Here is a 27454-nt window from a genome sequence, read left to right as displayed (position 1 = left end):
TTCTAGAAAATACTGCTTTAACATATAATAGTGTACTTAAGATGTACTGTCTTTCAATTATATAACTTGACAACTTAGAAAACATTACAGCCTTAAAGAATTCTCATAGGCTATTCTTGCTCTAGGAGACTGCATGTCTGTCAATAAGTTTATGCTAATTACCTCTTTATCTGTTCTCACTGCCCTCACCTGATCAAGTGTGCATGCATGAAAACCTGTTGTACTTCATGAACATCTAATATTACTATAAGTGTCAATTCAAAACAATAAAAGGCCAGGCAGTGGTGGCGCACGCCTTTAATCCCAGCACTCGGGAGGCAGAGCCAGGTGGATCTCTGTGAGTTCGAGGCCAGCCTGGGCTACAGAGTGAGTTCCAGGAAAAGGCGCAAAGCTACACAGAGAAACCCTGTCTCGAAAAACCAAAAAAAAAAAAAAAAAAAAACAATAAAAGTTGTGAAAACCCTGAGGCTTTTCTTGGACTAGAATTTTAACAGTCTCTAAACTGTGGATATGATAATTTGGCTTACTGACTAGCATTTGTGCTAGCTCGTCTATGTAGAAGCGAAATGAGTAGAGGATTTTGTATTATATAGTATGTGCTTATTAAATTTTGACAGTTGTGGGTACAAAGAAAGCCAGCTTAGGATTTTATTCTGGATCTTCAGAATTGAAGTGTCAGATAATATCACCTAAGTACAACAACAAGCTCTTCAAATTGTATTCCATATTGATAGCATTCTTTCAAACTAGAGGATTCAAAAGTAGACTCACCTCCAGATCTTTAACAATGTCATGCAATTCTGAATCAGCAGTGATAAAAGAAGTCAGTGGTGAATATATACTTGAGTCACTAGGTTTTGACGTCACCTTTCTTCTCTGTTTCCTCACTTCCGACATCTCGGTGTTGTGCACCTGGGATAAAGTAGGTTCGAAGGCATCAACAGGCAAAATGTCCATGAGAGACAAGGCAGTTTCGAGTGGCTGAGCATGGAGATTTCCTTGCCGTTGCCTGATGACCGAACCTGCCGACTTTGAAAACTCTGGCAAAACATCGGCAGACAAGTCTTGAGTCAAAAGAGTGTTCTTCAGGGCACTCTCAAAATCTCCCTTACACTTTACTTTCTTTTGCACTTCCTTTTCTTCCGGCATTTTTAATGCCGGTCCATGGGCATCTCCTCTTGTCTGAGCATGATACAGGTTCCAGTGTTTCTTCAACTTCCTGTTTCTTTCCTTAGCTCCATGAGTGTTAGTATTTGAGGAATCGATGCCATAAACGTTTAAACCATACTTTAAGGACAAAAAGGAGCTTAGGTAGCCTTTACCAGAACCCACGTCAATTATCTGAGGAAAACAAAAAAGAATGAATTCAGGATTTTTTAGTTAGTTAAATGGTAGTAGAAACATTCCAGATATTTTATTAAGATGAATAAGCAAACATAATATATCATTTATATAATCTATCCTATCTCAGATATGAGTCTAAAGTTTTATACCTAAACCATTTTTTATCATAACTTGTATTATCATCCTAAAAATATCTTTTTAGACCAAAAAACATTTTCTTAAACAACTTAAGCTCTTATGTCTCTCAACCTTATGCGTTTTACATTTCTTTTATGAGTTTCTTTCTGAATTTGGTAACAAGGAAAACTGTAACTATAATTATCCTATCTTCAGCTCTATCAGAGACCTGAGGAAGATATAATATTACCTGAGTAAACAGGAAGTGCAGAGCAAACAACTTCCAAAACTATAAAAATGACAGACGGCCTGCTGCCTGGACAGCCACTCGAGGTTCCTCTGCAATACTGGGACATCCAATTTTGACCTACAGGTCTAGAATATCTGACAGACTTTTCTATGAAGCAGGAAATTCTGAAAGACTGTCCTACTTTGCCTTGGCAAAGTTCAGCAGTGTCCTGTTTGTCCAATTTGGACAGCATACTGTCAGCAGTCGAGGCAAGGGCAGTTTCTTGTCCAGTGACTAACCTTGCCACAGTGAAAGCAAACTCTATATGGAGGTTCTTCAATGCCCATAATCCTTTTTAAAAGTAGATTGGTTCTGGCAGGAGCAGATGTGTCTCATTGTCATGAAAGCCTTATGTTATTAAAACATTAAAATGCCATATTCTGTAGGTCTCTGAAGTGTCTGAAGACCATCTATCTATCTAAAACAGATATCTGTTTGACCTTAAACGTATACTTAACATGGCCACAAATGTGATTGTTAGATGACTAACTACTAACCTGTATATCTTAATTATCCTAAATAGTTTGTAATAATAACTTTCAAGGACTAGAAATTTACATTACATTGTTAAATGAGCTACATTGGTACAATATTTTAAAGAGTAGAAACATATATACAGTATAAATAAGAACCTTAAATTTGTATCAATATACAAAAATACCTTAAAACAAGAGTAGAAACATATATACAGTATAAAAAGAAAACCCTTAAATTTGTATCAATATACAAAAATCGATACCAACGTAAAAATTTCAAGACTAGTAGTTGCTTTTTTAGTTTAAAAGTAATCCAATAATCTACCCTTTTATCCTATCAATCCTATATCCCCCTTTTTCTTTGCAGAACAAGATCCCTGAATCCAACCTCCCTTGCTTAGTTTCCTCTCTTATGACGACTAACAACTTGTAACCAACCCCCCTAAACAATGACAAACATCCATAACTCATTGAAGGACCAAAAACCATATACTCCACCTCTTGGGAATGTGGGTATTGCGTTCTCTGGACTGCTTCCTGTTGTTTGGGGGGGCGGTGATAGCATCTTTTAGGGACCCTGAGAAAACTGGGATAATGGTCTCGTCTTGGGAGAACTAGCTGCTGTCTAGTCTCAGTGTGGATGGAAAAATGGAGGGCTTATATGAAGTTCTGGTTGGAGTAGTCTGTGAGGCTAGGCCATCTCAGCCAGCAGCATTGTTCTGGTTGTAGAATTTTGAGGAAACCAAAACAGAGGCTTTCTGAGAGGTTGGATCACTCAGGCTACTTGTCTTCATTGGTGTCTGGTTCATTTTTTTTTTTCCTGCCCTAGCTCTGTGAAGTTGCTGAGCCTGCTTTCCAGAGTCCCCGCCAGTGGCAGGAGACTGATGTGAGTGCTCACAGAGAGGCTCAGGAGGCAACTGCGGAGGCACCGGCTGGCGTGACTTCTGGTCCATGTGGTGGTGCCACAAGACAACATAAAAGTACCTAGTCATGAGTTTAACAAAGGCCAGAAACCCATATACTGAGGACTATAAAATGTCACCTAAAAACCTGAAAGGTTAAAACAGAGAGATAGCTTGTGTCATGAACTAACAATCTCAATACTAAGATAGCAAGTCTTCTCTTTAAATTCACAGAGGTCAACACAATCCTAGTTGAAACAAGAAGGCTTTCTAAAAACACTAAAAATCATATATTACAATTTATATGGGAATGCAAACCACCTAAGAATAACAAAAACAATTTCCAGAAAGAATAAAGTTAAGATATCACTAGTTCAAAAATTAACATAATGGTCTGGGACAAGGGCTCCATATTAACATAATGGTCTGGGACAAGGGCTCCATATTAACATAATGGGCTGGGACAAGGGCTCCATATTAACATAATGGGCTGGGACGAGGGCTCCATATTAACATAATGGGCTAGGACAAGGGCTCCATGGATAAAGAGCTTGTCCTGCAAGCACAAGGACTCAAATTTGGATTCCCAGAATACACACAGAAATGGAGCAGGCAGGAAAGCCGTCAGTAATCAAGGCAGCAGGAAGCAGACACAGGATTCCTCCAGCAATCTGACTTGCCAATCTTGTTGGCAAGGTCTGAGTTCAACAAGAGACAATGCTTCCATAAATAAAGTGGAGTGTGATCAAAAATATCTACCTGATGTCAGCTTTGGGCCGCCACAAGCACACACACATATGTAAACACACGTGGTGATACATCACACACAAATACACATGCAAAAAAGGAATTAACATAAAACAGTGATCTACACACTTTATTAGTAATGTAAGAACAGACATAAATCAGGGGGAAAGAGTCATGAAATAGACCTATACTTAAATCCTCAACAGATTTTAGACAGACTGCCCAAGTATAAAATAATCTTTTCAATAAATAATATACTGTGGTAACTAGATGGCTAAATGGGGAGGTGGGGGATGAACTGTGCCTCTCACATAGGAAACAAATATTAATTAAAAGATTAAAAGTGGATCACAGGTCTAAATATAATAATAAAAATAATACACTTTGGAAGAAAACGTTAAAAAAAACCTTTGTGATCTAGAGATAGGCCAAGACTTCATATATAGAACACACAAAAGTATGAACAACAAAACAGTTAAAATATATTTCATTAAAAATAAAACTTTTGCTATTCAAAAAATACAATTTAAATTTAGATGATATATTTTAAAATTTTTGTTGTTTTTATTTAATTATTTATGTGTAAGTGTGTGTGTATATGTAAGTCTATATGTATGTGTGTGTATATGTGTGTATATATGTGTATATGTGTGTGTGCTCATGAGTGTGCATGACACAGAACAATGTAGGACACAGGATGTCTCCCACCCTTTTCCACCCAAGGAATTGAACTCAGATCGTCAGGCTTGGAGGTAAGCAGCTTTATCTGCTCAATCATCTTGCCAGCCTCCATGTATTTAAAATACATAGCTGAATGGAGTAGAGAGGGGCTAACAAGCCTCCACCCCTAGCTGAGGACCTATTCAGTTTCTCAAAGGGCTATGCATAGCTCCACCCCTCCAACTTTGCTGCCTGCAAAGTACATCTCTCTCTTAGACTGACTCCGAGACCTGTGTGCAGCCCTTCTTTGGCAGATTCGCCACAGTTCTGACATTCCAGCATCTCAGGTTGTTCACGGTAACCTAGACTTCACCTTTCCAGTGGCCTTTTTAGATTTCCTCATGGGGCCTTTGACTCTGCCACATGTTGCCAGATCTCAGTGGCTCTCTGAAATCATGGAAGGAAACAGGACCATCTCAATCTTGCATCTTTTGTGTCTCCAAAACTAATACAATATGGACAACACTGTCAGTTTAAGTGTTCAAGGCTCAAGATGGAGGCTGCCCCATCTGGACCACAGTTTCAATGGCTTCTGTATGCCAAAGATGGCGGCTTTCCTAGGTGTTTGCTTTCCAGGAACAGGAAACCCCTTGGACTCTTTTTTTCACAAGCTTGATCCTAGATGGAGTCTTGCCCTCTAGGTACCTGTGATGACTACTCCTTTGTCAATGACCACATTCATAATTAACTAAAACCCAAACATGGAGGGGGCACACCTGTAAGGGGATTTTGTTTAATTTGAAGTGGGAAAATCCACTTCTAATTGGATCTTCGGGGTGGGAAGACACATCCAGAGATCATGATGTGTCTGAGCCATGCCTTCTTCTGGAAGCCTAAATGAGGACAGGGAAGAGGAAGCTTTTGCTCTTTGCCTACCTGTTGTCACCTCACAAGCAAGTCCATTCCTTCACTGGCACTAGAGTCTACTTCTTTGGGATTCCAGCATATGCTGATGACCAGCTGAGACATCCAGCCTTGTGGACTAAACAACTATTTCATTCATGGATCTTCCATTCATAGGCAGCCACTGTTAGATTAGTTGGACAAGAGTCTGTAAGTCATTCTAATAAATCCCCTTCTCTCTATATATATAGATATCTATATATATAGATATCTATATATAGATATATATAGATATATATATATAGATATATATATAGATATATATCTATATATATATAGAGAGAGAGAGAGATTCATTCTATATGTTCTATTACCCTAGAGAACACTAATATACTACCTTCCCTACTAGTCTACTATAGAGCAGAAAGCTTCTTTTTAATGGCTCCATTTTCTTTAACAATTACAGCCTCTCTTTCACTGTAGGCTGCCATAATAGTAATTCAGTAATTAACAGTGGCACAAACTCAATGTTATGCTGTCTTGAAATTTTTTTTGTGCCCAAAACCAATTAGTTCATAACTTTTCAACTCAGCCTTAAGCAAATTATCCTAAGTGGGCAGAATGCAGCCACATTTTCTGCAAAGTATCACATGGATGACCCCTAGCCTAATGCAGGATAGAGTCTAAGATTCTGTATAAAACCTCATGAGCTGGTGTGGAGGGGCCCCAAAACAGCTTGACCACACAGCTGCCATGACAGACTTAGTTAGGGTTCTAGACATAGCTTCTGTGACAGGCTTACTGGCAGGTAACACCTAGATCCAGGAAAAGCCTTAAGCTAACAACACCCAGGGATCCACCCAGGGATGGGGAAGTACCTAACATCCCAAACATTCCAACCATTAGATAAGGTGGCCAGATGTCCCTGAGTCTGCACACACCTATTTTTGTTTTACAGATAGCCCTAGACAATTGTCAGACAATCAGGGTCCTAAACCATGGAAATCCCCTCACCCCAACCTCTGCTATGATAAAAACCCCACCCTGCCTGGGCTCAGGGCTCTCTGCTCTCACCCCCGTGTCAGATAGACAGAGAGACCAAGCCCGGAGCTTGAAGAAAATAAAGGCTCTTTGCTTTTACATGCGGTATTTTGGTCTCCGTGGTGGTCTTTTGGGGGTCCCTGTGATCTGGGCACAACACTGGAAGTCTACTTTCTGCCCTTCTCTCAGCATTACTGCTTTCCAAGCTCCCATTACAATTGTTTATTATTATTATTATTATTATTATTATCATCATCATCATCATCATCATCATTGTTTTGGTTTTTTGAGACAGGATTCTCTGTTCAGCTTTTGAACCTCTCCTAGAACTCACTCTGTAGATCAGGCTGGCCTTGAACTCACAGAGATCTGCCTGCCTTTGCTTCCTAAGTGCTGGGCTTAAAGGCATACACCACCACCGCCTGGCTCCATTACAATAGTTTACTAAGCTCTTTTACAGTACTCAATGGCTTTTCCATCCCAAAGCCTTCCACAAAACAGTCCAAAGGCATAAAAGCTATAGAGTCAGTGTTAGCACAGCAAAGACCCCACTCCTGATACAATTCCTGTATTAGTTACCTTTCCATTGCTGTGATAAACTAGTCTGACAAAAAGCAACTTTGGGAACAATGACTTTATTTTGGCTTATCCTTCCAGAGAGTATAAACTCCATCACAGCAGGAAGGTATGGCAGCAGGAGTGTGAGGGCAGGCTTCCTGGCACCCAGGAAGCAGAGTGCTCACATTTCATTCATACACAGACAGCAGAGTGCTCACATTTCACTCATACGCAGAAAGCAGAATGCTCACATTTCACTCATACACAGAAAGCAGAGTGCTCACATTTCATTCATACACAGAAAGCAGAGTGCTCACATTTCATTCATACACAGGAAGCAGAGTGCTCACATTTCACTCATACACAGGAAGCAGAGTGCTCACATTTCATTCATACACAGGAAGCAGAATGCTCACATTTCATTCATACACAGACAGCAGAGTGCTCACATTTTATTCATACACAGGAAGCAGAGTGCTCACATTTCATTCATACACAGAAAGCAGAATGCTCATATTTCATTCATACACAGAAAGCAGAGTGCTCACATTTTATTCATACACAGGAAGCAGAATGCTCACATTTCATTCATACACAGAAAGCAGAGTGCTCACATTTCATTTATACACAGGAAGCAGAGTGCTCACATTTCATTCATACACAGAAAGCAGAGTGCTCACATTTCATTCTACACAGGAAGCAGAGTGCTCACATTTCATTCATACACAGGAAGCAGTGCTCACATTTCATTCATACATAGGAAGCACAGTAAGAGGGACAGAAGGAAAGGGGCCAGGCTACAAACCTCCAACTCATTCCCAGTGACACAGTTCCTCCAGGAGGCTCCACCTCCTAAAGACTTCATAACCTCCACAGACAGCATTACCAACTCAGGACCAAGTGTTCAGATACATGAGCCTACTGGTGGTGCCTCACATTCTAACCACAACACTGGTTTACAAAGTATTTCATATAAATGCAAATGCATAGTTATGAAGGACAATACTACAGTAAATAGCCTTTACCTTATTCTAGCTTGGTATAGCTTAGTGGCAGATCTTTAAAGAAGAATTGAGTGCTGCATGGGATCTCTTTGGCAAGTGAAATAAACACTGAAAGGAAAGTCAAAAAGAGGAGATGGGGTGGAGAACAACAGTCCAATAAAAGGTAAAAGTAGAAAATGAAATCTGAGTGATACCAAAAATAAGAAATACTTACAAGGAAATACTCTTACCTGCTTTAAACCATAGTAATCAGCAATACTGCAGATTAGCTCTGACATTGCCTGAACTTCATGAGATTTTTTTGTATTCATAAACTTAATTGCCTTCACATTTTCACCTGAATGAAAATAAAGAAAATTAAAATACTGCTACTAAAGAGAATTTTAATGAGTTGTTACCTGATATTCACAGCCTTTTAAATTAATGTAAAAATGGCATAAATTCTACTGTGATATCTGTGTGGTTTCTACTAGTTTAATGGGTATGATTCAGACTGGATAAAGTAAAAATATCCACAGATAATTAAAATCATTCTTCTTATAACAAGTAGTTAACTATAAATGAAAAAACTGTACTACAAAAAAACTGTTTCAAAGAACAGCTTTAGCAGAGTAAAAAGATAAGCAAGAAAGTAGAAATAGACATTTCTAATACACACATATGAAAATAAAACCAACTCCTATACAGTCTTAAGAAAAACACTGCCCAATACAAGAACAAATGAGCTATTTTCCTACCTGCATTATCCAAAACAGTGGTCACTAACCACACAACTATTTACACTTACACTTAAAATTACCAAAGCCAAAATGCAAATCACACTTCCAAACTATAGTAGCACATCTGAAGAGCTTAACAGTCACGTGTAGCTATTTTTTACTATACAGTGTATAGAAACAGAGAACATTCTACAACACAGCATGTTAGCATACACACACTATTTTGTGGAATATAAAGCACATACAACAAAGTATTCAACATAATCAGACATGCAGGAATTGGGTGGTGGCAAGTTGAAATTTAGGGCTGGGCTAGAAATAAACAAACCTAGTATGTCATGGCGGTGATCACATGTGGCATGCCTGCTAGTAGGCTGAACCTCTTTCCTCTTCAATGGAGAAGTGTAAAAACCTTGCTAATAAGGTCTTCCCAGGAGTACGTGGTTGTTATACAACGGTATTCTGCTGACAGATCCCAGCCCAGAAAACAAACTGACACACTCCAGGATGGGAGTCTATTCCCTCCATGCACAGCTGGCACTAGCTAGTAGCCCTACAATTCCAAGTCAACTTTCTTTTACTAGCATAAGACAACACCCATCCAGATCTTGGGGACGGTTTCACGTTTGTACATGCTACTCTTGCTCACTCTGATACCCAACATACAGTCCTCAAGTTTTGGAGGGCAGAGGGAAGGCCAGTTCACTCAGTTGTGGCCAGTGAGAAACAGCTGGGATGAAGTACTTAGTGTTGTGGCTACGATGCCAATAGCAATGTTGCTGATGAACTCAACTACAGCCAGAATGTCCTTACCCAGAGCCACAAAGCCCCCAAATCCTTTGTTTTGCTCCAAAAGGAACATAATAAAGTAATTTTCATTAAAATACTTAGAGATAAAGGAAACAACAATCATAATAAAAATTGGACTAGAAGGGGAATAAGCTCCCTTTACAATGAAGGGCTTCCGAGGATCCACTTTCGACAACCAACACTATGCACTAGTAATAGGACAAAATTACATGTGCCTCTTAACGAGGAGCAGGAAAACGAAGTCCTTTAATTAGCATCCCAGTTAAAAGTGCAAAGCTGGACTTATTAATGGGGAAATAATCAATCAAACCTTCCTGCATGCATCAACTCATCAGTGTCGGGAGAAACAAGACAAAAGAAGAGAAAAGAAAAAATTCTGCGACTGTCTGACACTCACATGGTAGTTCTCAACTGTTCAAAACTAGTTCCAGAGGCCCTCTTCTGACCTGTGTGTGCACCAGGCACACACTTGTGCACAAACATGCAGGAGAGCAAAACACTCATACACATAATATAAATCTAAAATTTTTTTTAAGAAAAAAGAAGCTATAAGTAATTTCTGCAACATTAGAACTAATTTGGATCCAGCCTGCTTATGAGATAATGTTACTAAAGGCAAGTTAAAAGTCTTGAATGAACAGACATAACACAGGATGAGTGGGAATACATCCTGGTTCTTACGGATATATGATAAAATAATTGCAGGTAATTATGGTATCTGTGACTGATGGTCAAAGGATCCAGATTTGTAAATAGTATGTTTATGGGGGTGCTTACAGCAAATAGGTAGGATTTTTAACATGGCAATTTTAGATCAAAAGCATCCAAGATTCACTGTAGTATTCAAGCAATGGTTCTGTAAGTTTAGAGCTTTCAAAAGAAAGAAAGAAAGAAAGAAAGAAGAAGAAGAAGAAGAAGAAGAAGAAGAAGAAGAAGAAGAAGAAGAAGAAGAAGAAATAAAGAGTTGGTGAAATAATGAAGGTCAAATGAGATAAGACAGTGAAGACCTTGGTAAACACTAAATTAAGTCATGTATTCCCTATTCTAGCATTAATGTAATTATTATTGAACCCACTGGCTGGACTACCAAAGCTGGTTCCTCAGCATGGAACAGTTGGCTTTTAAAACCACAGCCTCCTCATCGCTGTGGTCTAACTGCCGTGTCTACTGGCATTTAACGGAACTGTGGATACGAGTTTCCATCTATCTTGCCAATTGAGTTTTAATTCTGGCTGTCCCCACTTTCTGATACTTATGCCTCCCCCATTTTCCCAGCAGTCACCATCCACGTTCCCCCCAAAAGAACTAGCCGCAGAGATCATCATCTAACTGCAATAAAAACTAATGCAAGGGTTTGGACATCTGTAGTAGCACAATCCATTGACGTTTGAGAGTTTAAAACTAACTGTTTGAAACTAAAGACACCCAGGAACTAACGTAGGGAAAAACAGAGAGACCTGTATGTGCTCTTAATACGGGATAAGAGAACCTGTTCTTCTCAATAGGAGCTAACTTCTCAGAGCTTGGAATATCCAGCAACAAACTCACACATTATTAATGAATAGACATACACACGAGCCATGTACTGCTTTTAAGAACCTAAAACGCGTAAGTATACATCACAATCACACATACCAGGTCTCTGCTCTTTGTTTACTCGAAGGGCGGTAAGCAGCTGCTCAAAAGGAGTACACAGCCCCAAGCTTTGCACAGAGTAGTGCTTGGCGGCCAGAGCAAAGGCTTCCGCGCTCATCAGCTTCTGAGACGTTTCACAAAATACTTGGGGGAGATCAATGAAACCTGAAACATTGGACAGAAACGGAAGATGAGCAGTAGTTAATATCTAAGCTGTTTGAGGTTTTAAAACAGCAAATGAACCATGACGATTTTACAGCAACTGACAAGATTTTAACTTTAGATCTGGCAATATCACTAATAGCTCCTTAGTATTTGTTATTTAAATTATTGAAAAACCTGGTTTTAGCGTTTTCGCCAATGATGTTTTTAAAGATCAAATGAAAATTTGGTCTTTGTTTCCCAGGAGCAACAAGAGCAGCAGTTTTCGGTCTGAAGAGTGATGTAGGTATTGAACTTATGAGCTGTCTTTTCTGACCGACACCTGTGCAGCTCAAGGTGCTAGTCTTTGGACCCTCTTACTCCTACTCCTGTTGGACAGTATTGCAGTCTTACTCTTCTATGCCATTGTTAAGGGACATCGATCTATTTCTAAGGTTTTTCATTCCAATTTGTCCACAGTGGTTCATAAAACCTCAATGGATAAAGCAGTCCAAGTGAGCCCATCCACTAAAGGGTATTTTAAAAAACTAAATCAACGTGTAACAAAACAAAACCAAGCTCACAAAACCAACAAATCCAGTTGTTAAAGTATGCAAAGCATTCACTTCGGGGAAGCATACAATCTAGGGAACAACTTTGAGTCTACCAAAGCCAAACAAACATCTTAATATATATTCCGTGACATCCTGTCCAGCATAGCTGACCTCACAATTACATTTTAAAATATCAACTTAAACACAAAGAAAACTGCTGCTCTCTGACAAAACTTGAAAACAACGTAACTGATGAATCTCTTCAAATTCTAAATAAAACTATATGCTTCCACTCATATCTTTTTAAAATTAGTATCTCCTAAGTTGGTGGTATAATGTGTGCTAAATTTTTTATTAAACATAAAAATAGCAGAGGTGTGTGACTTCAACTTTTGAATCAATTAAACAGAAAATAAAACCACAAGGTTACCATGGGTGAATTTATTTAACAAAGATTTTAGGAAATTTTACAAGCTGATATTCCTGATGCAGCCAAAAGTAATAAAATCGACATCAAAATATTTAGACATGATGCAGGGGGGGAAAACTCAGTCAACTATTAAGTGAGACTTTCAGGTTTAAGAGCAGTCTCAACATCCGAAGGTTCCAGGGGAGCAGTTTCTTAGAGTGTGATAGAATGAAAGCATTAAGCCGCAGTGAGCAGAGGGCCCATTACATTCGTCAGTTAGTGGGCAATGTTGCCAACAGAAAGAAATGTGATGTTGCTGTTGGAAAAGTAAGTGTCTGAATCAACTTTGCTATCCTACTGCAAAGTCTTGAAAATATTCCATTTTGAACTGAACTAAATGCTATTCATTTGCTTTTTTAATTACAAGCACCCCAGAAATTTTGGGTATTGGAGGCCTAAATTAAAATGACACCACATTTTCAATCATAGTCAATTTTTAAAGGATTACATATTTTGATTCAATCTCATAGTTTATTTCTTTAGAGTTAAAACCAGATTATTCAGTCCAGAGTTCCACAACTAATTGTTTTTTGATCACAGAAATCCAGCTGAGGTGGTTTTTTTGTTTGTTCGTTTGTTTTCTGAGAGATTGTCTGTAACAGCCATAGTTTGTTGCTTTTAGAGATTCACAGAAAGTGAGAAGGGCCAATGATCTTGTCTTTACTTCCTTCTGTGATCCAGCAAGTGAGAAGGCCGTGGGGCATTGCCCATGTCCAGGTCCTCACAGGGCCCTGCGTCTGTGTAAGTCTGTGATTGGCAGCCAGAAGCACAGAGGCCACAGTGCCGGTGAGTTTCAGTTACTTTCTAGTTGGGTGCAAATATCCTCCCCACAGGGAAAGCTGCGTTTTTAAAAATCTGCTCCCTGTTCCACCTGCACATCCTGTGGCTTGATTGTTTTGCCTACACCTCCCTCTACTGGACGTTCCTGATCTTTCTCCAGTGTCCGCTTCACTGGTCTTGTCTGTGTGACCTCCATCACTGTCACAGGGCAGTGTCTTGCAAGAGAGGCTACTAGACCCATGTGAAACAGGTAAACTGGAGAGCGGATGAGCTGGCTCATAAAAGTGCTTGCTGCACATTCTGACCACCGGAGTCTATCTGCACAGTGGAAGGCGAGAACCGACTCCTGGCAGCCGTTCGCTGACCTCCAGAGACCCACCAAAGTATACGACATACGCATCCACACTAACAAATCATATATCATACACACAGCAATAAATACAAGATTTAAAAATCATAACAAAACACGAAATAAGATGGGAAAGAAGCAGGAGAGGTTATTCTCGATAAACATGATACCAGGATCCCTCTAAATTTTTCTACCAGATAGCAGTGTACACAGGAAAACAAAAGAGCCAAATAAACACAGGCCAAGAATCTTCAAGAAAGAATGCACAAAGTTTTAAAACTAGAAATAAAGTCAATGAATGTATATTCATAATCGACAAGTAAAACTTCCAAGCTACTTACCTGTTATTGTACCTGAATGTCCTATAAAAACCCTAAGGAAGATGAGCTCCATCAGGCTTCACGATAACTCACTGCCCCACTGCTAACAGGCACTGCACGATTACTACTACAGGCCAGGCATGATGCTAGACACTTCACCTGTTACGTGAGCACGTTAACTGTTGCTCTCGTCTCATTTGCAGAGGGAATACCTAAGACTTGACCACACTGTAACTGACTCAAAAGTGCACACGCTAAGTTCAGGGCAAATAAACTGTGGCCGTCTGACTTTACACTCTGCTCTTAAGCCTCACATTCCGTGAGCATGCCACAGCCAGGAAAATAACAGTAGGCTTTGATGGACCTGACTATCAAAATCAGGAAACTTTTGGCAACTTCTCTGGCAGAGATCAATCTATAGTGGTAAGTTAAGATATTATACACTTGCTTCTCTTTATAACCACTTCATTACTCCTCTTAACATCTGCCTTTCTGCTAGAAGTGATCTTGGTTCCAGAAATTGAAATCAAAATAATATCTCTGAAAAGAAAGTAAAATATTTGTGTAAGATTTTCTGTGGTATCTACGTCTAGAAACAAAGTAATTCTACTGTCCCTTGTTCAGCTGTAAAACAAAAGTACTTTGCACACAGCATGAATGGATGGATGATGATGGATGCATGCATGCATGAACGACAGCATACTTCAAAGCACTTACTATTGTAGCATCATCAACTACAGAATTCTCCTAAGACTCCGTAGTGGTTGTAATCACTGAGGCCACTACAAGGACTTCAATAGCACCACTGAGCCTGTTAGGGAAGCATAAAACCTCATTTCAGCCCGAATCCTTAAAATCTTAGGGTAAGAGACAAGAGTGATTTAGATCATACAGGATACAATATAAGATACAAATACCTACTGACATTATGGACATAACTGTGTTACAGGGGTTGGGGAAATAGTTAATCACACAGCCAATGGACCAGAATTTCAGGAAAATATTGACAGCAGTACCTTCCTGATAATTATCTTCACAAGGATATAAAAATATTTTGTGTTTATTTCTACAAACATCCTTATTCCTGATACATCTTTCCCTTTTTCTACTTCCTGTGTTAATAAACAGCATTTCCATTCACTGCTAAAGTTGAAAATCTTTGTCGTAGCTTTCATATACTGTGTGCCTTCAGTTCTTATGTCCAAGTAGTCATCCATCCTGATGTAAAATGTCTTTCATTTGGAAGGCCTCCCCATCACTAAAATGGCTCAAAACCCATTAACTCCAAAACTATCACAAAGCCTCATGGTATGTTCCTTCTGGATAAAAAGCACAATGTTCTCCAAGTATTGGATGAGTTGAGTGTGTTTTTCTAAAAAGAAAATTAATTTTTATTTAATTCAAATTTAATAAGCTTTTTAAGGTTTTGTTTTTTGCAATAGTTGACTGTTGGGTTTTATCATTGTTAATTATTTAATAGCCAAAAGTTAATTCTGTCTTACTAAACTTTGAAAACTAAAGATGGGTTGTGTTAAATTCTATGAACTTTGCATCTGTCTGTCATACTGTAGTGAACCAAGAGAACAAACACAATACATATTGTTGATTTTAAAACAAATCAATTATATGATCCAATTATGTGGCAGGATTTTTTTTTTTTTTTGCCTAAGCAACTCTAGCTTAATTTACAGTTGCATATAAAATGAAAAAATGTGTTACTGAATAGGCAAACAATATTTTTGAATGAAATAATGCATATTAACAAAGACTGACATGCAGTCCTTACCATACCAATATTAACATCATAATGAATGCCTAATTATAGTCAATCATTTCAAAAGTGTTTTCACGTTGAACTACATTATTTATGAAAATTAAATTAAATGTAAAACTAGAAAAATTAACCATAATATTAAGACTCTTTACATAGTTTAATTTGTTGGTAAATAAAAACTATACAATGAGACAAATATAGAAACACATTTGCTAAATTAAAAAAACAGATAAAAAGGAAAGTAATTCCGGGGTGCTTAATACTATGTGAAATAGTAGTCATGGAAGACTGCATTAGTTCCCACTGAAATGCCATAAAAACCCTCAAGAAACACAATATAGTATAAAAACCGGGGGGGGGGGGGGGGGGGGGGGGAAGTTCAGTGGGTAAAATGCTTGCCACATAATTTACATAATCATCATAAAGAACAAAGTTAGGATCCCCCAAACCAGTGGTTCCTGACCTTCCTAATGCTGCGACCCTTTAATACAATTTCTCACGCTGTGGTGACCCCCAACCATAAGATTATTTTCTCTGCTACTTCATAACTGTAATTTTGCTACTGTTATGAATTGTAATGTAAACATCTGTATTTTCCGATGGTCTTAGGCGACCCCTGTGAAACGGCCATTTGACTCTCCAAAGAGTTGTAACCCACAGGTTGAGAACCACTGCCCAAAACTGATGTGAAGGCCAAAGTCCAGCAGCCTCCTGTCCTGGAACTTTCTACTGCCGTGATAAAGATCACAATCAAGAGCAACCTGGGGAAGAAAGGATTTATCAGGCTTACATGTCCCAGTTACAGTCCAACACTGAGGGAAAACAAGGCAGGGACTCTAGCAGGGCATGACCCTGGGGGCAAAAACTAAAGCCAAGACTGGGAGAAGAAACACAGCTCACTGGCTTGCTCTCCATGGCTCTCTCAGCCTCCTTTTTATACAACTCAAGACTACCTGCCCAAGGGCAGCACTCCCACAGTGGACTGGGCCCTCCCACATCAATTCTTAAATAAAGAAAACACCCCCACACTCTTGCCTACAGGCCAGTCTGATGGGAGCACCTTCTCAATTAAGGTTTCCTCTTCTCAAGTAATTCTAGTTCGTATCTAGTTGACCAAACTTAACCAGCACACTCCCTATAATTCCAGCTTGTAGGAGGGAGAGACAAAAAACTTAACCAGCACACTCCCTATAATTCCAGCTTGTAGGACGGAGAGACAGGGAATCCTTGGAGAAGCTGGCTAGCCAGAATAGCCAAAATGGAAAGTTCTGGGGTCAACATGAGATCCTGTCTCACTGTATAATGTGGAGACCAATCAGGAAAGACACTGGACTTCAATCTCAGGTCTAAACACACATGTACACATACATGCATGTGCATCCCTCACAAAAACATACATACACACATACCACACAAGCATGTAAACATGTGCAAAAAATTTTTTTCAGTGAGGAACAGGTTGAGTGTTGGGGCAAAGAATAAGAATTTTATTTTATAGAATTTGAGAGATTAACTGGAAAGCGATATAACAACTGAGATACATACATGTTTTTATGTTGTAAGAATAAAAGGCTCCCAAGGAGCAATTGCCAGTTAATGGGCGCCAGGAGAGGAGGACACATTTTCCTCAGTGATACAGCCAGTGGCAAGCTGTTCATGCTCTAGTAAATAAGGCGACACTCACACCATACAAGCAACTCTAAACTCAGTGGGACACACACACCGCACACCACATACACCACACACACACACCACACATCACACACACACACCACACATCACACACACACACACACACACACACACACACACACAAAGACATTAAAGTAGAGAGGAGGCTAATTAGGAAGAAGAAAGGAAGGAGTTAAGCAGGAGAGGGAGGGGCTGAAACAAAGTGATGACGGGAGACTAGGATTAAAATACATTACATCCATGTACAAAATCGTCAAAACAGTAACAAAAACTTCCTTTCTGTGTTAATAGATTTAATGTGTGTAAAAGATTAATAATGTTGAGAACTTATCTGAGACACGAAAACAACTTGATTTGTAAAAAAAAAAAAAGCTGTATCTCAAAAGTGTCATATCTCATACATATACAAATATATGAAGTGTCCTCTCAGCAATGCTCAATGCGTAGAGCATTTATATATAACAAATTTAACTCTGAAACTGTTTTAAAGGAGAAGACACTAGAATAAAGTTCCAGTTGGAAGGAATACTTCATTATTATTATTGTTGTTGTTGCTGTTGTTGTCTTATACAATTACTGATGTCTGTGATCGCCTCTATTGGGATGTAAAATCTGTTGAACTTGTTCTACTCCTGGATTTCCCTACAAGTTTAGTAAGAGCTTGATGAGAAAATCCCAAGTAACACTTCCAATAAATCAGGTTATAAACCAGCTGAGCATTTGAAAAATTGGGTATTTTATATTGAAAAAGTTATCAGGTCCAGAGACATTTCAAAGGTCAATAATCCAGTCTGGTCTCTGTTGTTGTTGTTACACAGATATATAATTAATTGGCTGTCAGGTTTCACACACACACACACACACACACACACACACACACACACACACACAAGCATCCATTCCTAGCCTAAGAAAGCAAACACGAGGTATTACTGACGTGCTCGGTTACATTTTTTTTTTTTTTTTTTTTTTTGGTTTTTCGAGACAGGGTTTCTCTGTGTAGCTTTGCTCCTTTCCTGGGACTCACTTGGTAGTCCAGGATGGCCTCGAACTCACAGAGATCCGCCTAAATACCTATTAACCATCTTTCACTGACCAGGCATTGTTCTAAAGACATGGCTGCTTGTGGGAACAGACAATAAAAAAAGATAAGGAAGGAACGCATTAGGAGTACTAAAAAATGATTCTGTTAAAAAACTGACTCAGTAATTCTTGCTAAAATCAATAGATTTAAATATGGACACGAAGAGCTCACACTGTGGAGTCAGATGACGCAATATTGAGAGTATGAATCTTCTACTTGAACCTGTGGTTCCCTGGGGGAATGAACTTAAGCTGCAAATATGCAAATCGGAAATGAAAGAATCCAATTTGCAATATAATGTAAAGATGAAGAGAAAACAGGGGCTGGAAGGTAAAATGCTTGCCTTTCAAGCGTGGGGGCCTGAGTATTCACATAAAAACCCAGGCATGATGGGAGACACCTTGTAATTCCCACGCTGGGGGTTGCAGAATCCTTCAGGTAGATTCCCGCAGCTCCCTAGCCAACCAGCCCAGATGAATCGGTCATTCCCGGACTCAAAACACAAGGTGTACAGCTCCTGAGAAATAATGCCAGGAGCGGACCTCTGGCCTCCCACACGAGGACAGGCAAGTGCACACATACATACACACACACACACACACACACACACACACACACAAACACACAGGCTATTCAGATCCCTCCATTCACACACACACACACACACACACACACACACACACAGGCTATTCAGATCCCTCCATTCACACACACACATACACACACACACACACACAGAGGCTATTCAGATTCCCTCCATTCACACACACACACACACACACACACACACACACAGGCTATTCAGATCCCTCTACACACACACACACACACCAGGCTATTCAGATCCCTCCATTCAGCACACACACACACACACACACACACACACACACACACACACACACACAGGCTATTCAGATCCCTCTACACACACACACACACACAAACACACACACTGGCTATTCCGATCCCTCCATTCATCTCCCAGGGAAGCCACGCAAGTCCCTGCCACTTCCGCGGAGTTCCACCAGGGGGCGCAGCGGCAGCCGCGGCGTCCGTCCGCCCCGCCCCGCTCGCCTAGCCCCGCCCCACCTAGCCCCGCCCCTCCCGCCTCGCCCCGCCCCACTGGTCACCTGATCCCTCCTCCCGCGGCCCGGCCTCCTCCGCCGCCGCCGCCGCCTCCCTCAGCGCCGCCAGCACGCCGTCGGGGTTCAAGTCGACCAGCTCCTGCCAGAGCGACTCGGTGTAGAAGTCCACCGTGTGCGCGCTCGAAATGGGCAGGGCGCCCCTCAGGAAGCGCAGCAGGCCCTGCAGCTTGGCGTGCAGCGTGGGCAGGTCCGGGGTCCCGGGGAGAGAGCGAGCCGCCGCCATGACGCTCGCCCTCCGGGGCTGCAGGTGGCGCCCACATGGCCGCGCGGCACCGCTCGCTCCCTCTGCCGGGAGCGGCCGTCAGGCTGAAGCAGTCGAGCTCCGAGCGCGCGCTGAGTGAGTTGGCCGGTGGATTGCTTCCGCCTGGTGACGTAGAATGTCGGCGACCCCCGTAGTCCTGCCGACGCAGGTAGCGCAGGATGGCGCCGGCGAGGCCGGCTGCGAGGTGGCGGAGCGGAGGAGGATTTGCATCGCGTGGGGACGGGACGCCACAGGGCGGATTCAAGAACCAGAGCGGGAAACGCAGGACCTGGCGGCCTAGCCCCCAGCAAGCCTTCCGGGGGAGCGTTCGCGAGGGTATGTAAGCAGACGGCAGTGGAGGAGCCCCGGGGTGCGTGAAGTTTCTCAGCTTGGAAAAAGGCTTCAGGACGTAGACCGGGTCTTTCTTGAGATCTGGGAAGTCACTCCTAAGGCCGCCGGACCCATTAGCGTCTCGATCCTTTGCATGGGAGAACGGGACAGTGCTGTCAACTTAGAAGTCATTTCTCGCAGCCAGTGCCTCTAACCGGAAGCACGGAGCGTCTAGGGGTCCATTTGTGTATGTACTATTGTTGTGCCCAGGTCACAAGACCACCGCAGAGCCAATATCTGATGCAAGCAAACAGGTTTTTGGTCCGTATCCAACATCCAACACAGCGGGTAGAGGAGAACCGCGGAGCACTCACTTGAAGGGGTTTATATAGGAAAGGTTGACATGTAGCTTGGAGGGGGCGAAGGGTGAGGCTGTTCTTTGAAGTTACTGGCTGAACTATATGCATGTGGTTACTGATGGCTAACAGGATTCAGGGTATCTTCAGAGACATAAATTTTTACTCCCTATGTCCTGCTTTTGTTGAACCCAGGATATATACATTCAGATTTATTGTTCCAGTCCTACTCTCCTCTGAGGTCAATTGAACCCATTACTTCCCATATCTTGTTTTGTCAAGTCCAGGATACATAGATTTATTGTCCCAGCCTTATAAGTTCAACTTCTGGTCACTTCTAAAACTGCTGGTCAGCGAATACCTTTGGAGGAGGGGAGGGGAAGCATCTCTCAAGATGACTACTGACTTTTCCTTTCACTATATGCAGATTGGCATCTGTATTACAGCAAAGGACAGAGAGAAACATGGGGTTGAAAAAACACTGGCCCAAAGCCTTGATAATTAGAAACACCACAGTAGCTCTCCAGTCTCATCCTGCTCTCTTCCTTAGATTCCTTGTTTTGTAAGGCCTCTCATTGCACTTCAAATGGTTAAGTGTTTTGTTCCATCTAATAATAATTGACGGTGTTCAGGAAGTTGTACATTATCCCCTTTTGTGGTTTTGTGTTTTATTTTGGAAAATAAATGATTAGTAAGTTTCTCTAATGGAAAAGTAAGATTCCTCCATCCTATTTTTAAGTATTTACTGAAGACCCCCAGGTGATATTTTAGAAGAATTAAGGAAATTTAAATTGGTGAATATGATTACAAATTCAAGTTGAGCAGTAGAGTTTAGTTTACTCTTTAATTTTACTTTGAAGTTTTTTTTTTTTTTTTTTTTTTTTTGGTGGTGGTGGTGTTTGACAATTGTTAGCCTTATATTCAGGCAAAGGGCCAGCCAACTTGCTCCTCAGTACATCATTAAATGTGTTGACTAACCTAATCTTTAAAGCAAAACCAAGTGATTATATCATTTGAATATAATGTTTAAAAAAAAAAAAAAACCCTTCATTTCTAGTAGCTTTATTTTTCACTTTCTGTGAAAGTAATTGTGACCGAAATCCTTTAATGCTAGGACAAGGTTTTGCATTTCGGAGGAAACTGAAGACCCAGCAAAATTACAAGAAATTGCTATGGAAGGTAAAGAAGGCGCCAGTGTCACAGGAATCCCAGTTCACTGATCATTACCCAGACCATCTGAAGCACCTCTATTTAGCTGAAGAAGAAAGGCTCAGGAAACAGCAGAGAAAGGTTGGCCCACCTCCATCTGAAGATCAAGTTGACCAGCCCCTGCCTGAAGAAGAGTGCAACCCTGAGCAGATGTTGTCTGAAGTTCCATCTAGTGATCGCCAGCCTCAGCCAGAACAGCTGTATACAGTAAAGTATGTGCTTTCTTCTTTTGAAATTCCTTACTTCAAATGTAAATAGTGTTTTATAGAGGATATAGAGCAACTTGTGTAAGAATTGGAAGTTTTCTTAACACATTTCGAAGTCATATTATCATATTTTCACAGTTTCTATTTTTAGTGTAAAATGACTGAAGTAGGCTAGTTGAACATAGTTCACAAGAATATGAAATGAGAATCAAGAGATTTGAGTTTTGAATTACTGCCTCTCAAGAACAGCTTGGACAATAATTAAACCCAATTTTATATATATATAATATATATATATTATATATATATATTATATATATATATATGTGTGTGTGTGTGTGCTTTAAATTTTTTTAGGCCAGGCGTGGTCTTATATATCTGTAAGGCCAACGTTTGGGAAGCTGAGGCAGAATGATTATAAGTTCCAGGCTAGTGTGGGCAGCATAATGAAATACTAGAGAAATAATGCAAGTGTGTAGTTGTTGACACTTTAGATTATGGAGCCAGACTTTACATGTTGGTATACCAGTGTCCTCTATGAGGGGAAGGACAGAATAAAAGGAGCCACTGTGCACACCATGTTGCACAGCCTCAAAGTGGATAGTTGTTTCGTGTGAATGATGTGTTTAAAGTATTATATTTCATGACATTTTGATGGCTGGATTAATTTATATCAAGCTTTTAAAATGTATGATATTTGGTGTTTATGAATGCTAACTGCTATTATCATATTTTAGTTTGCATTTTCTGCAAAGGGTACAGGAAATAGGTGTAGTTAACAAAAATCAAGCAAGACCTCGTTCTACATGCCTGTCATCGTCTCAGAAGGCTGAAGTGGGAAGAGTGCTGTTAATTCAATGGTAGCTTGAGCTACATAGTGAGATTCCATCTCATAAAACAACAGAAATGTTTTAATGTGCTGAATACATGGGTGTTTTCCTGGATGTGTGATGTCTCATCCCCAGTAATAGCTGTACTGAGGAGGCATAACCACAGTTTGTTACAGTTTGAGGCTAAGCTGGACTAGATGGTGAGTTTCTGGCCAGTTTACACTGCTTTAGAAGATCCTGTCCCAGAACAACTCCTCTCTATCACTTTGATTTTATAAAAGCTAGCTTATGAAACTTTGTCTGCACATAATTGAATCAAAAATATATTGGCATGTAAACTAGCAAGGAAGCCAGGCATCACTTTGGATCATAACTTTTTTTTTTTTTTTTTAACTAAAATTTTGCCTTTCAAAGCTGGTACAGTGATTACATGGACAAAACATATGCAAGATCAAGCCAGACAAAATCCCAGCATGGACTGGGGAGGGGGGGGTCACAAAGTCCCATATCCAGATTAGGCGATTTTGGCAACTGGTGGCTGGGGGTGGTGGTCGGGGGAGTCAGTCTTCTTGGTGGATGCAGGTCTGAGAGGCTGCCCATGCTCTGGTAGATGGCTCCACCCCATGCACGTGCACATACTGGCAGCAGTAAGTGGACTCAGTGAGTTTAATAAAAGTACAAAAGAAGCCCATGAAGTGAGGAAGGAAAGGTGGTGTAGAGGATAGGGAAGGAATTGGAGAAGAAAAATAGTGGGTGGATTTGATCAAAAATACATTATATGAATGTACATAAGTCTCCAAAAATTTTAAAAAATAATAAAATTGAGCATAGTATTGCAAATAACAGCAAAGTGTATAGTTGGGGATAAAGGCCATAAAAGTCTTGGAGGCCTTGTGTTTTGTTTTCAGTAGGCTTTTAGTAGGTGGAACTCATTGGCCAGCCCCCTACTTCACTGAGACACCTTGTCTCAAACAATGTAGTGAGCAATCCCCCTAGTCTCCACGTGTCTATACATGCATGCCCAAAGCTACAGGAACACTCACATGCACACAGAATTAGAAGTGAAGACTGTCACTCCAAAACTGACTGAAATTTACAGAAGTGAAGAATAGAAGAAAGCAAAACGCCTAGTGTATATTTTGGGCTAGGAGATCAGTACTGTCTTTGTAACAATAGTTTGGACTGGTGGAGCAGAACTCATACGTCAGAGAGTTAAGGATTGAGTGGCTGTAGTTTATTCTTTGTGTAGGAATTTGATAGGAAAAGTTAAGAAACAAGATTAGCTGAAGAGCACATAGACTTTAGGAATGGAAAATATATGTATTTAATTTTAACTAGGGAGCTGCTGAATATATTATGGTTATGACACGAGAAGTTGAGGCACAGAAGACAGGAAGGTTATTATGTCAGATAATAAGTAACATCATAACTACTTACCTTTCAAAGATCTAAGAGTGCTTCAAGATGGCAGATTTATAAATGAAGACCATCCATCTCTGAGGATTGATGGTTAGTGGTAAGAGGTTAGAGACAGGGTGATCAAAGAGCTCAGATTTCAGTTTATTTATACCACAACTTGTTACATCCTTCAATTCATTTCCCATCTGTTTACAACATTTTAATATCCAACCAAACCTACTGTGCTTCCCTAGTTCAATCTTTCTCCAAAAACATCCATTTACCATGCTTTAATTTGTAACTGTAACTGGTTTTAAGATCTTATTTGAGCATTTTCATATTTTTTGTTGTTGTTATTCTTTCTCTCCATGCTTCCTTCAATTTGTATTAGTGACGTTTTTGTATATAAATACTGTGTTTGACATAATTGCATAATTTTGTCTAAATCATTTATGAGTGATTAACTTGCACGTCTTAATTTCTCTTGCAAGTTCTGATACTACTCCAAAGAAAAAGAAGAAGAAAACTTCAAACCAAAAGGCACAAGAAGAGTATGAACGGGTACAAGCAAAGCGTGCAGCTAAGAAATTCGTAAGTTCTACTTTTTAATTATTTAAGTTTATTTTTGCTTTATCTTCAGCATGTACAAGCCATGCTGCTTAGTATTGGGCACATAATATTGTCTGTTTCAATACTTATTTTTTGGATTACTCAGGAGCAGACTTAGAGAACTGTACAATATTCTAAGTCCTTTATTGGCTCAGACAATACTAGTAGGTCAGTGATAAAATTCAATTAAAAAAATGCTCATCAATAATATGAATATCTGGCATCTGTGATAATGTTTCTCAGACTACAACCTAGGAACTTAGACCTTTAACAAGTTCCTTGAAATAATTTTGTGTGCTGTAAATTTGAGGACGTGAGACCTATTGATTATTTTCTTAATTTTACATTACAGTAAAAGCCAGAGGGGAAGTGTTAGAATAAAATACTCAGAAATGTAGCTGTCTTCCATGCTTAAACATTTCCTTAAGCGTCTCCTTTGGCCCTTGATCTATGACCTTAAAAACTGCATCTGTGCAGAGTAGTAATGGTTATTCTTTTTTTTTTTTTTTTTTGGTTTTTCAAGACAGAGTTTCTCTGTAGCTTTGGAACCTGTCCAGGACTAGCTCTGTAGACCAGGCTGGCCTCCAACTCACAGAGATGCGCCTGCCTCTGCCTCCCGAGTGCTGGGATTATAGGCGTGTGCCGCCGCCACCCGGCAGTAATGGTTATTCTTAAGGTTTTGGCATTTAGATTTTTTTGGTTTGTTTTGTACTAAAGCTTAAGTAATGTACCAGTGTTTCATCAAAATTTCCCCAAAGACAGACAGTACTGATAAAATTGCATTAGTACACATTAGATATGAGTAGTTAAAGAAATTCAGAGTTTAGTATCTAAAATGCTTATGATTATTCTTCAGCTGATAACAGAGATGATCTCTAATATTAATCCAAAAGCCAGTGACACTTTACCCATGAGATCAAAATTGTTAAGAATTAGTTAAATAGACACAGAATTGAGGGTAAGAGTGTTTAATAAGTGTAATGCCATAAGGATAAACCAGGCCAGGCAGCAGAACTCACAAACAAGTTTCAGATCTTTTTGAGGCAAGTCTCACTGTGTAGCACTGGCTGGCCTAGAACTTAAGAGATCTACCTGCTTCTGCCTCCCCAGTGCTAGGATTAGAGGCGTGTGCCAATGACACCAGCTTCAGATCTCTATGTACTTATTAAAATAAATACACCAAATAGTTTAATGATTTTAAGTAGTAGCATGTCACCTGATGAACACTTGAATCTGAGTCTCTGCCACAGAGTGGTCCCCGGCAAGTCACTTCTTTATCACTGAGCTTGGTCCTTGTATGTAAGACCAACAAAGTAAACTAGGAAATTTTTTACATGAATGGAGTGTGCCGCAGTTTCACAAATCGCATGTAAGATTCTTTGCTAACTATAATTGCTTGTCATTACAAGTGAGTGTGAGTCTAATGTTGGTCTAGTATATCATTTTGAGGCTCCCCGGCTTGGACATGAAGAACACACGTACTACAGTACAGCTTCTTTTCAGCTGTTACGTTTAAGTTAGTGAGAATGTTGTAGGGCTTGTTTGATAACGGATCTTCAGAGCCATTGATCATTTTGAGTTATCGTCCTCTGTACTTAGATTTGCGTTCCTATCATAGCAAGTCAAATGAGCATGATAGTCCTGAAGTGGTGACACTCAAGATGTCTAACAGTGTTCTGCACTAGTATAGTAAGTAGGTGGCCACCACTTTCTAGATCAAATCTGTAACTTAGCTAAATCACACACACAATCACACACACACACACACACACACACACACACACACACACACGATACAGTTTTGTGAAAATGAACTTTTTAGTGTTATACAGAATATTAAACTAGTTAACCTCTATGAAGGTCCCTCTAATTCTTTAGTGGACTTAAACAGTGAAATTGTTAAACTTTTCTTTTACTTACATACAAATGCATAAAGTGCTGCCATGACTGTTATTCTTTGATATTCCTTCTATCGTTATGGTATGAAAGCAAAGAGGACATACTACTTCATCTTGGGAAACTATTCACATTTTACATAATATAAAAGACAAATATCAATGGGTTTGCTTTGTGATAGCAATTTCAAAACAATTCTGACCTGTGTTTTCTGTTTGTGACTAATGAACATTATGTATATGTATAATTGCAGGAATTTGAAATGAGAAAGCAAGAAAGAGAAGAAGCCCAAAGGCTCTACAAGAAGAAAAAAATGGAAGCTTTCAAAATACTGAGCAAAAAGACTAAAAAGGGCCAGCCAAACCTGAATTTACAAATGGAGTATCTTCTTCAGAAAATACAAGAGAACAGTTAAAATAGACATTTTGTCTTTAAAGGTTAAATTTTGACTGACTGTTGCATCCTTTTGTATGTGTGGGGAGCTCCCAACAGTGAACTAAATTTGTTGACATCAATGGATTGATAAATTTTGTAATAGAAAAAATTCTATATATATATTCTCCACAAAGAATGACTTTATCCTGAACTTTAAAAACCTTCAATGGAATTTTTATGAAATAAACTGTTTTGAAATAGGAGGCCTGAGCTCCCATGAAGCATTTCAGTGACGTGTGAACCAAAGGGATTAGCTGCCTCAGCTAGGCTATGTAGGGAGACAAGAAGAATTTTGTGGGTGGAACATTAAGAAGTCTTCAAGGTTGCAAAAGCTAGAGGCAGATGGAGCAGGAGCAATTACAAGGAAAAAGTTTGCAATGTAGTCAAGTATATAAAAATAGTTACTGGTAGTGGAATAATGTTTTCCTTCT

General features: G+C 39.8%; 2 protein-coding genes across 3 annotated transcripts in view; one reads left to right on the top strand and one right to left on the bottom strand.

Moving 5' to 3' along the window:
* Mettl25 (methyltransferase like 25) overlaps nucleotides 1-19774 on the bottom strand; it is an 82552-nt gene extending 62778 nt beyond the window's left edge. The window contains exons 1-4 of one of the 2 annotated variants that reach the window (XM_059245352.1): nucleotides 19499-19774; nucleotides 11206-11370; nucleotides 8272-8378; nucleotides 772-1341 (exon numbers count right to left, since the gene is read on the bottom strand). In XM_059245352.1, the coding sequence (XP_059101335.1) occupies nucleotides 772-1341; nucleotides 8272-8378; nucleotides 11206-11370; nucleotides 19499-19736 (1080 nt within the window). In that variant the 5' untranslated portion in view covers nucleotides 19737-19774. Of the gene's footprint in view, nucleotides 1-771; nucleotides 1342-8271; nucleotides 8379-10645; nucleotides 10734-11205; nucleotides 11371-19498 lie in introns of those variants that run through there. The other variant, XM_059245351.1, reaches the window with a different exon arrangement.
* A 95-nt stretch (nucleotides 19775-19869) lies between these two features.
* Ccdc59 (coiled-coil domain containing 59) lies at nucleotides 19870-27226 on the top strand. The gene is made up of 4 exons (XM_059245239.1): nucleotides 19870-20090; nucleotides 21555-21861; nucleotides 24575-24674; nucleotides 26842-27226. Exons 1-4 carry the CDS (start codon nucleotides 19934-19936, stop codon nucleotides 27001-27003), a joined length of 726 nt encoding a protein of 241 aa, XP_059101222.1. The 5' UTR covers nucleotides 19870-19933; the 3' UTR covers nucleotides 27004-27226.
* The last annotated feature ends 228 nt before the right edge of the window (nucleotides 27227-27454 follow it).

The sequence above is a fragment of the Peromyscus eremicus genome, chromosome 18 (assembly GCF_949786415.1).
Source record: "Peromyscus eremicus chromosome 18, PerEre_H2_v1, whole genome shotgun sequence".
NCBI classification, from domain to species: domain Eukaryota; kingdom Metazoa; phylum Chordata; class Mammalia; order Rodentia; family Cricetidae; genus Peromyscus; species Peromyscus eremicus.
The sequence above is the reverse complement of the archived record's forward strand: the minus strand, read 5'-3'. Positions and strand labels throughout refer to the sequence as shown.